The sequence below is a fragment of the Carcharodon carcharias genome, chromosome 9 (assembly GCF_017639515.1).
Source record: "Carcharodon carcharias isolate sCarCar2 chromosome 9, sCarCar2.pri, whole genome shotgun sequence".
Lineage (NCBI taxonomy): Eukaryota > Metazoa > Chordata > Chondrichthyes > Lamniformes > Lamnidae > Carcharodon > Carcharodon carcharias.
Genome location: NC_054475.1, coordinates 144,888,725 through 144,906,315, shown reverse-complemented (window position 1 = coordinate 144,906,315; position 17,591 = coordinate 144,888,725). Strand labels below are relative to the sequence as shown.

General features: G+C 41.0%; 1 protein-coding gene across 2 annotated transcripts in view; it reads right to left on the bottom strand.

The window, feature by feature from the left end:
• Positions 1-17,591, bottom strand: part of LOC121281781 (neuronal migration protein doublecortin-like) — a 168,773-nt gene that overhangs the window by 17,173 nt on the left and 134,009 nt on the right. The window contains exons 4-6 of one of the 2 annotated variants that reach the window (XM_041194764.1): positions 14,834-14,936; positions 4,451-4,489; positions 171-281 (exon numbers count right to left, since the gene is read on the bottom strand). In XM_041194764.1, the coding sequence (XP_041050698.1) occupies positions 171-281; positions 4,451-4,489; positions 14,834-14,936 (253 nt within the window). Of the gene's footprint in view, positions 1-170; positions 282-4,450; positions 4,490-8,219; positions 8,481-14,833; positions 14,937-17,591 lie in introns of those variants that run through there. The other variant, XM_041194765.1, reaches the window with a different exon arrangement.

Below are 17,591 nucleotides of genomic sequence, written 5' to 3'. Positions count from 1 at the left end.
ATTCACACACTTTACTTTGCCTGCTATAGGAATTGAGATGCATATATCTGGAAGTAGAAGGACGTTCCTCCATGTTCTAATTCATGTTGGATTGGACAATCACTTGTCAATTTTTATTCTGTGTTGTGACAAACCCTCAGGCCTTTAAAGTTCCAACAGGTTCCGCTTACCAGAGTCGGCAGGAGACTTACTACGACGTGAAGCTCCAGAGCTCTTGCCTGTTGACCTTTGTGAGGCATTAGCTGATTTACCACCAGGGTTTGTTTTCACCACGCGGCATTCTGTTTTTAAAGTAGAAAAGAGTCACATTTAATAATAGCCTCACAAATAATAATAAACGACAATTAATGATTCCCAATCTGATTTACTTCCTGACTACTCATTTGATCCCCTGGAATATCTTAACCACTCATGTTGTGATTTTCTATATTACAACTCAATAAAGTTTATGCATTGAAGGTACTGTTTGAGAATTGAGATGCATCTTGCCAAGTCTCATTTATAGCAGAAGTTGTTAAAATAAGTTCCAGTTGAGACTCAATTCCTAGAGCAAGTATTAACTGGATCTTTGCCATGAGATGATCAGGATCGTTTTTCTATAATAGATAAATTGCAAAGTAAGGTATAGCCATAAATGACTGTGAGGAGGCCATTTGACTGACCCAGGTATGGCCAAGAGCACACTATGGCCTGGAAAATCTTCTTCTGGGATCTCAAGCCCACAGCCTTCCCATGGCCAAGTGCCTGTTTCATGAACTGTCATTCAAAAGGCAATTATTAATTCTACACCTGAACTTCTGATTTCCAGGTGATGACACTAATTGAAAGAAAGGATTGGAGGCAGAAACTTGTATGGGGAACTCTATCCCATACAGTGTTGTTGTCTGGAACTCTTTCTGGTGTGTACAAAAGTTCATACGTTGATTATCAAAATAAGAGTTTTTGGCCGAATTGATCGTGTGTACTGTTTGTTAATGGTTAAAAAATTTCACACTAAATCGTACGTTGTCTCTGGTTTTGAGTCACTGTTTGAAAGCTAAAGGCAAATCATGAATGCTTATCAATTAGTGTGATGCCACCACACTTTACCATGTATTATTTAATTTTATATATTTTTTTAAAGCTTGTTAGTAAAAACTTGGTACAATAAAAACCTCAATGTCAGGATAAAGACATTTTAATAAATGATTCTGGAGAGAGTAATCTTTCCTATTTCCATTACTAAACAGTGGTAATCATAACACAGCCCAAAGAACAACTGCAAACTTCTTTATCTTTTAGCCTTGACAAACTTGCTACTTCTCTGGGCTGCACTTGTGGCCCACTTGCCTGTGAGATGTTAGTAAAGCTGAGAGAGTGTGCTATTCACTTTTTTTTACTCTATAGCACAAAGCAGGTCATACAGCACAATTGGTCCATGCCAATGTTTATGCCCCACACTATTCTCCTCCCACTCATCTTCATCTAACAATATCAGCATATCCTACTCCTTTCTTCCTCATGCTTAACCAGCTATCCTTTAATGCACCTAGGCTATGCACCCCAACTACTCCATGTGGCAGTGAGCTCTACATTCTTATCAATCTTAGGGTAAAGAAGTTTGTCCTGAATTCTCTCTTTGATTGATTAGTGACTGTCTTATGTTTATGGGCACAGGTTTTGAACTCCACCCTCACCACCAAGTGGAAATACATCTATCCTATCAGGCTGAAATCTGATTACATTTCATCATTCCTTGCTGCAAATATGGAGAGTGGCTTTAAAGCAAACAATATTGTTTGGGATTCTAACCTTCAATAAAAAGTGAATCAGTTGCCCTGTTTGGGTGATCCCTACAGTTCTCCCATTTTGTAGGGTATATTTTTTAGGCCCATCTCCTTACTTGCTTTTGTCATTTAGCCCGTGTCCATGTCTGCTTGTCTTCCTTGCTCTGCCCTTCATTTTCATTCAATTTTACATTTGAGGGAAGAGTTTTTCATTGTCAAAGTGAAAGATCCATCTGGGATGCAACTCTGGTAACCATGAGATTGTGGTTTATGATTTTAAAGAAAAATGTGCAGAATTACAGGGAGAAGGCAGGGGCAAAGGCACTAGGTGCATCTCTCATTCAGACAGCCAGTTCAAACAAGATGGGCCAAATAGCCTTCTTCCCTGCTGTAACAACTCTCTGACTCTGTGATGTATCGCTAGTGGCCATCCAATATTAACCTGCCATGATTTGCCTGGTAAGGGAATGACATTGGAAATGGGATGTCTTACCAAAAGCAAGCACATCTCTCATTGGCAAGGAGTGCAGTGGCATTGCTGTAAAATGGAGAACTGTTCAAGGCTTAATAATGAGCTTTGTTTTCTATAAGGTACATTGAAGTATATTCTACTGAAAGGGAATAGGGAGGATTTTTTTCTCATGATTTATTTTAAATTCAACAACTAATTTATTTCATGAGTAGTTGAGCAACATAGACTAGGAAGGCCCCAGGTTCAATTTGTGTTGATCGGGAGCAACAATTAACAACAAGACTTCTGAATTATGGAGGGTATAATCACCTCATATTCCTGCTCAAGATCCCTATTCAGCAACATCCACTGGAAGGTTGCATGTGCTAACATTGGCTACACTGTCTGCCAAGACTCATACATGGCTATTGGCCAATTGGGTGAAATACTTGAAGAAACCAGAACCTATTGAACTAGAGTCCAGCAAGGAGCCAACTCTTTCAGAAAAGAAGTGGAAGATGAAGAAAACAAAGAACATAATGTAATGAACTTTTCTCTAGCAAATGTGTGCAATTATTCATCAAATGTTAACATTGATGTGCCTTACCTGTTAAATCTCCACTCAAACCATTATCCAACATACATTTTATTTGGGAAAAGATTAGCTCACCTGTTTCTTATTAGAAACACTGTAAACCAGATTCTCTCTGTGAGGGCATTTTGCAGAGCATTAAAAAGAGAACTGCACTGGGGAACATGTTATAGCGAGGGTGTTTTATGTGGTTTCTCTATTAAAGAGGCAGCTATAAACAATATATGTTGCAACAGAGATTGTGGTATAATCAGAGGTTGCTATAATGAGGGACTGCTGTATACTTCAGTGCTCCTTACAAAATAGGCTAAGAGCTGAGGAACTAAATGACTGTTAGACTGAAATAAAACTGTCTGACCTTGATATGAACTACATTTTGCAATCGGTAGAGTATTACTGGCAAATCATCAGAAAACAGCATTTTGAAATGTTTAGTCGCTGGTGCATGAAGTTCAGACAATCTGTTTGAGATGTTATGCCTGGGGCTAATAGGATTAGAAACAAGCTAAACTGCATTGAATTTTTTTTAGATAAAATATATATATATATATATATATATATATAAGCAATCAAGAAATGTATTGAATCCAATTGCCCCTTTCAGCTTCATGTTTGATGTATTTTAAAAGAAGGAACGGTAGAATCTATGAGCTGGTTACTATCTGTTGGCTTTTGAACCCTCAGCTCCTGTGATGTATATTGCAGGAAAGTAAACTAACAGTAGATCAATGGAGTCAAGAGTTATGAGGGGCAGGCAACAAAGTGGAGTTAAGACCTCAACCAGGTCAGCCATTATCTTATTGAATGGTGGAGCAGGCTCGAGGGGTTGAATGGCCTATTCCTGGTCCTATTTCTTATGATCTTAGGTGGTAACTTGCAATTTGTAATTGCAGCAAACATTTACCATGTTTATGCTTTATTGAATATCTGTCATCACCTCTTTCTAGTTTAAAAATTATTCTGCCTTATCTTTATATTTCCAAATATGGCTAATCAAAGCAATAGATGCATTCAGAGTGCAGAAGTCACGCCAAGAGTCTTAACTGAAGTACCCAGGCAACAGCTGTATCTGCACTTTGTCTATAATTAAACAAGACAAGAAGAGAGAGCAAAGCACATTATTATTTCAATTCAAAATGCAATAGAAGTAGGAAAGGGTAGCAAAAGGAAGCAAGGAAGAATAGCAGCCAAATTCAGACAAGAGGTCACAGCAGCGTTTGAAAGAAAATAAGGCAGTAAGGGCCATTGAAAACAGAAACACCAGTGATTGATTTTTTAAAAGGCAACAGCGAGAGAGAGAGAGAGACACTGGCATCCTTTGAAGAGATATAGCAACAATTAAAAAAAGTCACGGGAGAGCAACTAAATAACACAAAAGAAAGAGAATAAACTCTGAAATTATCTAGTCAGAGTTGTACAGTGCACTTAGAAATGTTAAATATAATGTTGCTGCTGTATATTCACATTTCAGAACAAAAAATTGAAAAAGGTACAGCTATGTCATTGTATCTAATGATTTCTGCACTCAACTTTATTTCAATGAGCTCTCTTCTGTAATCAGCTTTTCTTCATATGTTCATCCCACAACATTGTAAACATTTCTGCTGCTGAAAATCTGTCACCAGTGAATCCTTTACTTACCAACATCAAAACCTCCCAGCGTCCGACTTCTGCGCACCTCTTGGAGAGTACAAAAGCTTTAATCAGACAATTAACAGATCATAACACCTGGCAAACTTCTGAGCCATTTTCTCTAGTTATTTTTTTTAAAATCCTCCTTTGCTCTCTGGGGGAATAATTCTCTCTCAACTCTGTTCTGATAACCTCAGTTTCAATCTTACTGTTTTAACATATTATAATTAAAATATTACTTTACACTATATTTCCACGGCTTTAAAAATTCTGTTTTTATTTTTATCTAGTCCTGAATTAAAATTTCAGTCCCAGATAGTTCTCTGTAAAAATAATTGCTTCTTTACTCAAATTTTTCATTCCTGAAATTTAGCGTATTGTTAATGAGTCCTAGAAATTAAAATTTATCAAAAAACAGCGCCTCCACAAAGAGAGTCTGTGCTGTCCCACTTTCTAAAACTGTGGCTCCAAAACTAATTGAGACTCATTTCACAGAACCCCCCATGGTTATGTCCTGAGTAGCATGTAACTTTGAGGTGGTACTGTACTTTTATTACCAATGTAATTGTAAAGTAGCACACCAGGATGTATGGCAATTTAGAAGGTTGATGTTCTACTACTCATTCTGTAATTGAAATATTAAGCCCTTTAGGGCAAATCCTTACTTAAAATCAAGTCACTAAGATAGGGGTCTAGATTAATTTTTGGGTTAGAAATGGCTGAGCTGGTTTCCCAAGTAGTTTAATTTTCATCATTTTAATTTATAAAATATAACTATACAATTAGAGAAAACATTCATTGGTACTCTTTAAAGTGCTCGTCACTCTATAAAAATGAGTATTCAGTAAATAATAGTCTTTGATTTGCAGCAAGTGGGCCCCTCAGTTTGCTTCCTGCATTCTCATTACCTTTTGGACATACAGGTCGAGTGTCCTTTATCTGAAACCCTCGGGGCTGATTGCGTTCTGGATTTCAGATAATTTTGATTTTTGGATACTGCATATAGGCCTAGGCCTACTTACATTACAAAGGCCTAAGCCTAGGCTAGCTATAGTCTAAAGTAAATAAAATGGCTAGAAAAGTAAGATATAACACTGGACAATAAAGGTTGGTGCAGTCGGCAAGGTTCGTGTCAGCTCACATCATGTCGACTTGGGTCACAGACTTCCCGTGCTAAAAGTTGAAGAGGTTAAAAAGCACCTTTTTTGGATGTGATCAGTTTTTGGATTTACGGATAAAGGATACTCGACCTGTATTGGCATTCTAAGTCAACATGAATATTTTGGGCTAGTGCCAAGCCCTGTACATCACTTCCAGTGTATAATAACCTCATCTATTGTGTGTAGCAGATAATAAATAAAAGTAATGTTTATGATCACATATGCAGGGTACGTGAATGGGACTTTAAAATCAAATCTAAGTTGGTCTATCGAGTTTGCCTACTCTATTACACAAGATAGTACAGTAAAAATTTAATTGTAAACTTTTGTCTGGCTCAGTTATACTTTCCATCAAAAAGGGCTCTAAACCTAGTTATGTAACTTCTTACTACATTTAGTTATCATGGGTCTCTTCTGACCTATTTCCTCATTTTGTAATCAGTGATCTGTGTGTACTTAAATCACCAAAGATGACATCCATCGTTACCTTACCCGAAGAATTATGGATGCTTGATGTTTCAACAGACCGACACTTTCAGTGCAATCAGGTTCGTTGTGTTATTTTGTGGGATTGGGTTCTATACTATTTTGCATCAAAGGTTGCATTAATACTTTGTATTCTTAGCAAGAAAACTGCTGCAGCTGTCCAATTTGCTTATATAAGTGAGCATTGAGTAATCAGTCATTGTAATTAAATAATGTGAAGAGTAGGTAATAGAAGAACTATTCCGCTTAAATTTTATCTTCAGTTTTAATATCTTGCATATTTGGAGTTGCAAACAGGTTCCAAAATGTTTTTGTAGGTGTGAAAAATGTTTGGACAGAAAACACAGCTTCGTACTCAGAGGAAAAATTGGCTGTCCATTGCAATTTGCTCAAAGAATTTCCCCAATTGGTTAGGTTTACATATGAGTGTGCAATTCTGATAATTATATATTTGAGTCCAAAGAAAGATATATGGAGATTATTACAGTATTGCTGTAAAAAAAATGAAACAGATAAACTAACAATGTTAAATTATATATCCTACCTGGAACTTAAGTAATAAAAGGCTATAGTCGTAATACATTTTTAAGTCAACTTTCCAGCCTGGTAACACTTGTTCCAAAGCAGTAAGCCAAGGGTTAAAGATGCATCAGTTCATAATGTCTAGAAACATGACATGTGAAAGTAATCCTTCAAATATGTTAAACTTGTCATGGAATGTTTGCCTGGAGATTTCTACAGAACTGCTTCCATTCAGCCGCAGTGACTTCATCAGAACTGTCAGAAACTCCATTTTACACAAGTAAATAGGGTTTCCTTAGCTCCAAGGAAATTCCACTCCTTTGCTTCTACAAAAGCTGCAAAAATCAAGCTTATAATAATTTCTGCAGAATAATGTTGCTTCTCGCTCACAGTTTAAATTCAAAATATTAGTGAAGTTACAGGATTCTATAATCTCTGAGAATAATCATCTGACTTTCCACTCTGCTGACAATGATATGTGAGGAGCATTACATGATATTCTTCCTATCAAATTTGCCTCCTATTTTGGAGAAACTCACTGAATGAGGGAGAACAGAACCTGGGAAATGGGGCAACTGTGCCAAGGGTTTTAAAGACAGCCACATCCTCCCGCAAATGATGTCTCTTCCAATGCTGAAGGTGCTGACTCTTAACTGGAGTTGTCCAGTGCCTTGCCCAAAATGGCTAGTTTTTATGTGTGGGTCGAGACAGTTTATGCCGGCAGGCCATTTGACTTTGGAGGACATTAAAACTGAAAGCTGTCCTCATTCAGCATCTAATTTATGCACTTTCCAACAAGGTGCGCTAGACAACAATGAGGTCTGAATCTAAGTCGATTCCAACCTCCACCACCAACCCGTAACCCAGGATGCTCAGGCAAACTACAGTACCATACCCAGAGGACACTACCTAACAAATCTGATTCCATTTGGATGAGTTTTGCAAATGAACTGTTTGACATTATTTGGATTTCTGACTTGAGGTTTTCATTTGTAGAAACTACCTTCTGTTTATCTAAGGAGCAGATGTTGCTAAATAAATATTGATACTAATGGAGTCACTACTGGTTAAGTAGCACAGATTCTCTCCATGTTATTTATTGTCCCAGTATCAAACAAGGCTCGACTTGGAAAAACAAATGTGTCTTTTGCTTAAAGTTGACACAAGGTGATGATAGCACCAATAAACTCAGAGAATAACTGACAGTTAGGGCCAGATTTTTACCTTCTGTAAGTGGGTGTGTTTTGAATGAGTTAAAAACTCAATCAAAGGGCATGTGCATTAGGTCTGTGTATACTACCAGCTCAGATAGATTAAAGCAGAGAAGAATAGCAAATGATTAACAGCAATATGAATTAAATGTAATGTAAAAGAGAGTTAAAAAAAACAATTGTGTTGACCATTGAAAATGTCATTAAATAAAGTTCTAGAGCAAATTTCAGCAAAGTAGTATTTAAGAAACATTAGTTCAAGAAATTCCTCAGGTGATTAGAATTGCCGAGTCAGAAGCTTAAAACATTGCACCATTGGCTGGAATAAAGGACGCTGACTTGTGCTTTCTTATATGTTAAAATTATGGAGATCTGTAAGCCAAAGAACACACTGAAACATGTGACCAAAGAACATTTATTTAAAATATGTTAAACAAAGCTATTAACAGGTAACAGAAAAGTTGAAAGCACACATAAAAGTGAAAGGACCCCCCCTTTTGGACTCTCAAACAAATGCAGCAAAAATTGGAAAAGTGATCAGTTGCAGGCTACAGGAGGCAGAAGATGGACAGAAGGCTCACTTGTTCTGGGCCTGATACCTGTGGTCCCTTTCCTTAATCATGGAATCCTATTTCTGTGTGCCGCGGAATGGCTTCCTCCCTAAATGAAACAGAAGGATGAGGATGTCAAGAAGCAGCAAGCTCTTGAGAGCTGGAGATCATAACCATTTCAAAAAAACAACAAATAGGTTGTGTGGTGAATGGAGGACATTCCTGAAGTAAAATCTGCTGGACAACATATGAAGATGAGGAGGTGGAAAAATAATGGTACTTCAGTCAAGTCTTTGCAGAGACTGGTTTGTTTATCCATGGATCAGCTTAACTGTTTTTCCACTTAACGAGCCCCAGGGATATAAATATTTTAAGTAAAAAGAAAATAGAGCCATATATCATTGCTGTTAGAGCTGGTTTCATCAATTCTCCTGTCCAACCTGTGGAAGTCAAGAGCTTGAAAAAGATCAAGCTTAGACAATTTTAGTGAATAAACACCCTCAATAGCATGAACATCAAAAGTAGGAGATTAAAAGTTGTTTGAAGATTTTCATGATGATAGTAGTAACAGTGAGGAAGACAAATTCACAGTTACACCATATAACATTTTGCTCTGAAAAGAACAGCTGTTACCTTAAAAGGTTTCCTTGGAAGAACTGATAGGCCTCAACATTATTGTCAAACACGCTCACCTTAATAACCACCACATCCAATGGTCCAACTCTGAACTTATCTCATCCATTGCACATTGGCATACAAGACATGTCAGGGAAGCTATGGAGATCTACCATCTCTACACCATTCCCCAAGACAGAGGCCTTCTCATCAGTGTCATCTGTCTACCTTACCCAAGAAACACACTACCATCCATTCTACACAGTCCACCAATCAGCAGCAAGAATGCTAACATTTACTGATGTATTATGAACAAAAAGCCTGACCAATCAGCAGTAAGTTCTCACCCATATTCCCATTGCCCTCTAACTACCTCTTTCACACCAATGACTCTTCTCCCTTCCTACCTATACTCAAATTCTCTATCTAATCTGATCTGGAACAGGTCTTTCTGCAGAGAACCATAATTCAAAATCTCTGTGCACATTGTGATACAGTTAAGATAATCTTGAAGGCCAAATTATCTTTTATTGAAGTAACTAGTGTTGACACACCATTATACAATCTGAAATAGGACTCACTCAAATCATGTTACTATGACATATGGCAACGGTAGACATTGTATGCCAAAAACTCTGTACCCTTATTTTTTTTCTTTATTCTTTCAGGGATATGGACATCGCTGGCAAGGCCAGCATTTGTTGCCCATCCCTAATTGCCCTTGAACTGAATGGCTTGCTAGGCTACTTCAGAGGGAAGCTCAGAGTCAACCACATTGCTGAGAGTCTGGAGTCGCATGTAGGCCAGATCAGGTAAGGATGGCAGATTTCCTTCCCTAAACTGCATTAGTGAACCAGATGGGTTTTTATAACAATCGATGATAGTTTCACTCAATATTACTGAGACTAGCTTTATATTCCAAATTAATTAACTAATTCAAATTAACCCATGTCACCAGGTCATTAGCCTGAGTCTCTTTCTTACTAGTCCAGCAACATTACCACTACGCCACCATCTCCCCTATTACCAATTGCATCCCTCTCCAAGGCCAATATCCCAGGTTGAATCTGATGTTCTCAACCTTGGTGTTTCACTTACTCAAACTGAGCTTCTGACTCACTATTCTCTCCACCCCAAAGACTGTCTAATTCCAACTCTGTAACACCATCCATCTTTGCCACCACTGGAGTCATCTGCTGTCAAAACCCCCTTGTCCATTCCTTTGTCACCTCCAATAAATAGCTGAGCATTACTAACAAGACAGACAAGGAAGTTCAGGTTCAAACCCAACCTGAGACAGTTGATATAAATTTGGGCAATGGTAGGAACATGAAACTCTTCACAATTCCACCAGATTAGTTAGAAGAAAGCTTTCCATTGGACCCCAATGCTTATCACTATCAAATGGCCCCTCCTGGAGTGCATAGGTGTGGACTGTAGGATTGCAAAGATCCCACAGTTAAACAGCCTGCTAACATTCAATATCAAGACTCAAGTGAATAAAGGTCACTTTAGCAAGGCAGTGGCACTTGAGCAACCATAGACAAGTAATCAGTACTTTCAGTGGAGAGAAAGGGGTTACAGAGAAAAATAAATTAGCAAAAATAGTTGCTTGGTAGTGCAGAACTTGAGCATTGCTGAAAGAAGAGATATGTCAAAGCTTTTCGTCTTGCACTCATCAGGACACTTCACAAGAATACCAATATAATTGGAAAATAGCAATTTATACTGTGTGTGAAGACAACGCTGATGGGTTGGCAAGTGGACACTGATTGGTAGAGGCGTTGCCATGGAGAATGCACCATTGATGGTGACTGACAGTTAACTGCTAATCATTGTTTGAAATTCAAACCAGGCAGCCGGACCCTGATTGGTCAAGTCATTGCCCTGAAGAATGAGTCAGCCAATGGCTGTCACTTATTTTGTTTAGCTGAAACAGGTGCAATGTGTGTACATGTCCTTTCTGTCTGTAAAGAACAGGGCCCTGTGTATTAATATATTTAGCTTCTGGTACACTCAAATGCGCCACACACTATGAGCCCAACTGATAATCTTAAATTGGTTGTCAGCGTAGTTCTTATTGCACTGAAAATTATTTAGCAAATGTTGTCCAATCGCGGAATCACATCCAATATTGGACACTGTGTTTTGAGTTTTGCAAGCACGGGCTGGTTGGGAACCGTCTGCACCCTGCCTGTCGCAACTTGGGCTGGGACATTGCCCTGAGGAATGAGTCCGTGAATGGCTGTTATTTATTTTGTTTAGCTGAAACAGGCGCAATGTATGTAGATGTTCTTTCTGTCTGTAAAGAACCAGGCCCTGTGTATTAATATATGTAGCTTCCAGTACACTCAAATGTGCTACACTATGAGCCCAACTGGCAATCTTAAATTGGTTGTTAGCGTAATTCTTAGCACACTGAAGATTATTTAGCAAATATTGTCCAATCGCAGAATCACATCTAATGTTGGACACTGTATTTTGAGTTTTACAAGCACTGGTTGGTTGGGTACGATCTGTACCCTGCCTGTCACAAACAGTTGCTGGGACAAACTGTCTGATGCAATCCGCCAGACTCTGGGACGTACGGCCTACATACTTAACATCACACTGGCATTGAAATTCATATACCACACTTCTCATTTGTGTGATAGGCAGAACGTCTTTTTGGCTGGACAGTAGCATCCTTTAAGTGGTGAATACCACTCGTGTTGCTACCGCATAGTAGCAGCATGAAACTGCTAGCTTCACCTGTTCCTCAAATTTTTGAGATACCTTGCCCTTCCAGGAGGTAAATTGGGCAATTTTCAGTGTCGAAAATTAGGCCCATTCATGAGTTTGCATGATATACAGCACAAAATGATCTGGTCAGAGTAGCCATTATCCTGCAGGATGTCTTTGATGCGCCCTATTTCAGCATCAAGCTTGCATGGTGAGCAAATGGACCCGGCCCAATAAGACCAATCTTATAGTACGTGGAACTGGAAGAATCCCAATGCATATATTGACCGGTGAAAGTAGGCTTGTGGTAGACCATGGTAGAGAACCCCTGGCAGATTTCTCAACTAATACGTCAAGGAAGAGATGTTCATTTGACTGTTCCATTTCACAAGGTGAATTTGAGTGCAGGATGGAGTCCATTAAGACATGTAAGGAAATTATTACATGAAGTGTCCTGATGAGTGCAAGACAAAAAGCTTCAACATGTCTCTCTTTTCAGCTATACTCAATTGGCAAAAAGTTAACATAATAATCTCCTAAATGGGAGGAGGAGCTTACTGGAAGCGTAACATATATGTTGCTTTTGGGAAAGCCATCATCAGATTTACCTTATTCTCTCTCTGCTTGAATGCAGGTATATTTTTGAAGACTATTTCTTGAGGTGAAATGTTATATAAAATGATTGCAGGATGCCGAGTGTGCAGAAAACTGAAATGATGTTTTTAATTGGAAACCTTACATATCATGGCAGAAGGTACCTTTTGCACTTTGATTATTGAAGAGGTAAGTACACATTATTAAACTTACCTGAATCATTAGAGAGAAAAGATCTATCAACATGATGACTAAAACAGAGCCTTCAACTAATGCTGAAACAATTCAGAAGTTCTGGGAAGGGAAGCTTTACATCATGAGATTCGTTTCTCAAAGGAGGTTATAGAGACTATGGGGGCTGGGGGGATGTGCTGTGGAAGGTAAAATAAATCCAAACCATATGAATTAAAGACCAGGGGCTAAATTTTATGTGCCTATGCCAGAGGGTTTGGGTAGCACATCATTTAGTTAATATCACCACCGTCAACACCCCTTTGTCCTTTTGACTATGACATCTTTGGCAATCCCTTCTTTGCCTCCACCTATCACTGGCCCTCTATCCAGCTCCACCTGTCCCACCCCCTCAATCAGCTTATATTTCACCTCATTTGTATTTCTCTCTACTTCTGATGAAGAGCCATACGGACTTGAAATATTAACTCTGTCTTCCTCTCCACAGATGCTGTCAGACCTGTTGAGTTTCTCCCCCATAATACATGGGCAGGCACGTGCCAAAATTGGTACACCACTCCCCCCATATTTAAATGAATATTTCAGGGCCAAGCCAATTGTTATCAAGCCAATTGACCCTCATAATACACTGCCCACACCATAAAACACTTGGCTTGGGTAGCTGGACAAAAGCAGAAGCCCGATTTTTAAACTTAAATATTTAAACAGAAGGAAGGGGGGTTGTGGCGAGGAGTCGCTCTTCAGAGGCTGCCCTTTGCTGATCGCGAGGTGCCTCCCCTTAGGTTGAACTCCCCCTTCCTTCCCAACAGCTCCCTCCCTTAAATCAACCACAGCCCTCCCCTCAACGTACCCAAACCCTCCCTGCCCAAGATCCCATAGGTAAAAGCAAAATACTGCAGATGCTGGAAATCTGAAACAAAAACAAAAATAGCTGGAAAAACTCCGCAGGTCTGACAGCATTCGAGTCCGTATGACTCCTCAGATGCTGTCAGATCTGCTGAGAAGATCCCATTGGCCTTGATATTCCTCTTCTCCTGTAATCCCAGCAGCTGCCGCTGCCACCTTCCGACGGGACAGCTCCAGAGAGCGGGACATCCGCCCCCAACTCGCAGCCCTGGTTAGTCTGCCCTGCAGCACTGTGAGGCTGCAGGACGGGTCAGTGTGGAGCACATCAGCTCCCCGGCAATGTCCACCTCCTCTTGATTACTCCGCCCCAGATCCTTGGGTAACAATCCTTAATTCATGATTAGATTATTGATGAGGACTTAAAATGGCAAAATGACATGCCAAGGAGGTCTCTTGGCAATAATGAAATTACAGTAAAACTAACGGACAATGCAAAACATGATGATTATGATGATCCAAGGAAGCAGACGGCAGAAAAGGTGCAGTGGGGAGATGACAGGGCCAATTGACCATGATCAGGGTTTGAAAGAACTGGGATGACTTTGGAACTAGGAAGTCACTGCAAAGGTAGACATTAAACACACAGGAGTTATCAGTTACTTAAGAAGTAATACTTACTGGACCAATTTCACAGGATTTGCACTCGATGCCGAAGATTCAGTGTTGAGGCAGACAGCCCTTCTCCCATCTCCAAGTTGGTCTGCATTGGCTGGGTCAGCAGCAAGAGGACTTCAGACATTTTAAAGTGTGAATTAAAAAGGTGACTGCTGACAGAAGGCACGGCGAGGTGGAGAAGTATAAGCGTGCAGAGCTCACGGACTTTACATCAGAAGAGATGACAACATGAATTTTCAAGCTTCTGATTGGCTTATTCTAGTTACTTGGTGAATTTTCATTAAGTTAGAGCAAAGCGGGTAAAGAATTTGTGTTGTCTTGAGAAGGGTCATATACTGGAGGTTCGGTAAAGGAAATTTATTGGGGAGGGACACTGCTCTGCAACTCGCTTGTGATATTTTTGCTTAATTCATACCACCTGAGTTTGCTTAAGAGGCTGCACCCAAATAATTTAAATGCATTGTCTAAGTAACAAAACCACTTTCCTGCCAAATGTGTGTGCATGCATGCACACGCGCCTGTGCATGTGTGCATGTACGTGTGCACATGTGCGCGTACGTGTGTGTGTGTATGTGTGTGCGTGCATATGTCTGTGTGTGTGTGTGTATGTATAATGTTCAATTGATGCAAAATTCAACATTTTTCCACAGAGCACTGACATCCCATATTAGCTAGAAATCATTTCACTTCTGCTAGTCTTCATTAAGTGAGACATTTTATTTCAACTAACTGGGGCTGGTTTCAAACACAAAGTCAAAGTGCCAAAAGTACTGGTATTGCTTCATACAATAGCCATAATCTGAATCCATAGATACTTACCATTTTCATCCAGTGAAAAGTCATCTTGGGCATATCGGAACTTTTCTGGACCACAAGCAATGAAAACATCATCATCACCAAAAAAATCCTGTAGACATGACACCTGCAGAAACCAAATAACAGTTTATTAATGTATTAAAAAAAAACAAAGAAAAATTAATTTAATCCAAGCATACTCCTTCCACAGACTATGTACAATATACTCGATTATGAATCCTAGCTCAGCAATTAAAATTTCCGAAAGAAAACTTGCGTAAATAATCCTCAACCACAGAAGGAAACTGAACAAACCTCAAAATACTTCCCAGATCTGCTTTCTTTTACACAAGGAGAAGGCAACTTGCCACACACTTGACCTGTTTCTATACTATAACATTCTAACCAAGATGCAGAAAGCAACAGAGTTTTTACTTCTGTGCAGTGAGAATTGTGGGCCGGAGTCTTCCATTCTGGAGTCTAAGGGCGGAATCTTCCAGAATTTGCTCAATGGTGGGTTTTTGCGCCGTATTGTCCCATTCTAGGCGTGTCCCGCCTCATTAATAATGCATTCCTGGGAAACACGGCAGATCGCCGGCAGAGCAGCCTCTGATTCGCCCGCTCCCTGGTCACCTCAGGCCTTCAGTAGTCAGATGCCATATTTGAAGAGTACCCCTGCACAGAGCTAGCATTCTCTAAGGGACCAGAAGCTGCTGCAAAGTCATGGCTGCCAAAGGGAGGAAACATGCTGCCCCTAAATTTAGCGACACCTACTGGATGTAGTGGAGGCCCACCGTGACGTCATTGACCCACACATACTAGGCATCCTTCTCAACTGGCCTGGCAGGCATTCTGCTTACACTCTCTCCATCTGCATTCATGCAGGACAAGCTGGCACAGAACAAAAGGGAAAGGTCGCAGACTGGTGGAGGAATGCCCGACATCAAGGCCCTCACAGACTTTGAAAACAAACATCTAGCTGGCCGGCGATGATCTGGACCGTTCCTATGCTGACGATGAGCTCGGTGGTGCTCAACCAAGTGAGGATCCAGCAGTGCAACATTCATCAGACAACCATGCTGTGTGGGTGGTGAGTGGTGCCATGGAGGGCATGAAGAAACGATCCACAGGGCAGATGAAGGTGTGTGAGAGAGAGTAAATGGTGATGTCCCTTGAATCTGATGACACCCTCATTGGAGACCCATCTCAGCATTCACCCACACCCTCCACCAGCACAGAGACACACAACTCAGTGGGACCTAGTTCTTGAGTAGTCTTAGGGAGGTCACGATCTGGTGAGCACAATGCACTGTCTGATCCATAGCAGGTAGTGGCAGGGACTTCCCAGGTTTCCAGCACTCGGAGGACTGCTGGAGCTGGAAATGTGCTGAGTCTGAGTCAGATGATGAGCTTCTGAGCTCAGTCATACTTCAGTTACTGCAGCTGGAAACGTAAGCTCGGGAACATCTGGAAGGGATGTCCACTGCACTCCTCATTGCAATAGAGGAATCCATCCGCCTTCAGTCTGAGGAGATAGCACCTACATGCCAACGCACCAAGGTCAACACTGGTAAGATGGAGGCTGCCATGGAGATCTTGGTCCAGGACATTGTTCCTGCATTGCTGTGCAGGCTGAACTCCATCACTGACCCCATAGTTGGCCTCCAACAGTGTCAAAACAAGAGGGGTGTGGCGCAGCTTGATCTCACACCAGCTAACCCTTCTCCTCAAGGACTCAGACAGGGGCCCTTCAACATCCAAAGGGAGGAGGATCAGCAGATGCACACCCAGGGCCATCCACCCAGGTGACTCTGGGAGTGTCCAGCCCATCTGAATCCCTGCTTCCTGTGACCCCAGCAGCTCCAGCTCCACAGGCCAAGGAGGGTGCCGCAGCCACACAGCAGGACCCCGAAAGCAGGCTGGGGCCTTCCAGGTCTCGGGCCTCCAGAGGACACCCACCAAAGTCATCACAGACAGTGTGTAGCAATCAGCAGGCTTTCCGCTGTGGATGTCAGGGGAGCACCAAGATGTAGAGACAGGGTTAGGAAAGTTAAGAAGATTTAGTTGCACAGCCTGGGTACAGATGATAATCATTTGTACTTAATGCTCACTATTGTAAATAAACGCTCAAGATTGTCTCCTTGCCTATGGCTCCTTGGTATAATGAGCAGTGTTTGTGTTGCTCAGATGTGAAACCTTGGTTCCTGCACAAGATAATGCTAAGTGTCTCAGTCCAGGGCCTCTGCGCTGTGTGCAACCTTCAGACCAAACTCCCTGGACACATTACTGATGCCTGCACCTTGACGGTGCTTGTCATTGCTGCCAGAATGTTGTGGGCAGGTGTCACAGAGTTCCATCATTCTCTCTGTGTGCTATCAGCACCTTTGAGGTAGGGCTGGGCCCCATCTTGTCAGCATCTGTGACCGGGAACTCTGTGTTCCTGGAGGGGTCAGGTGCTAAAGGCTGATAAAGGTTCAGGTGCATTTAAAGTTTCATGGCTGCGTCTCTATGATATGACCCTGATCACAGAGCGCAAATGAGTTGCCCTCAGTCAGACAATCACAGAGGCTATGTGAAGATCTATGGAGTGTCCTCACTGCACGGTTGTCATCATCTTCCTGGAATGTAGGGACTATTAGGGCCTCCGCTGCATCTCCAAGATGTGAGCCTGAGCACTGAGGGTATGTGCACTGCCATCAGTCACACAGGAGTCAGACGTTCACAGATGCAAGGTGAGGATGTCAGGACTATGCTCACTGCATCTCTTCATCATCCTCCATGA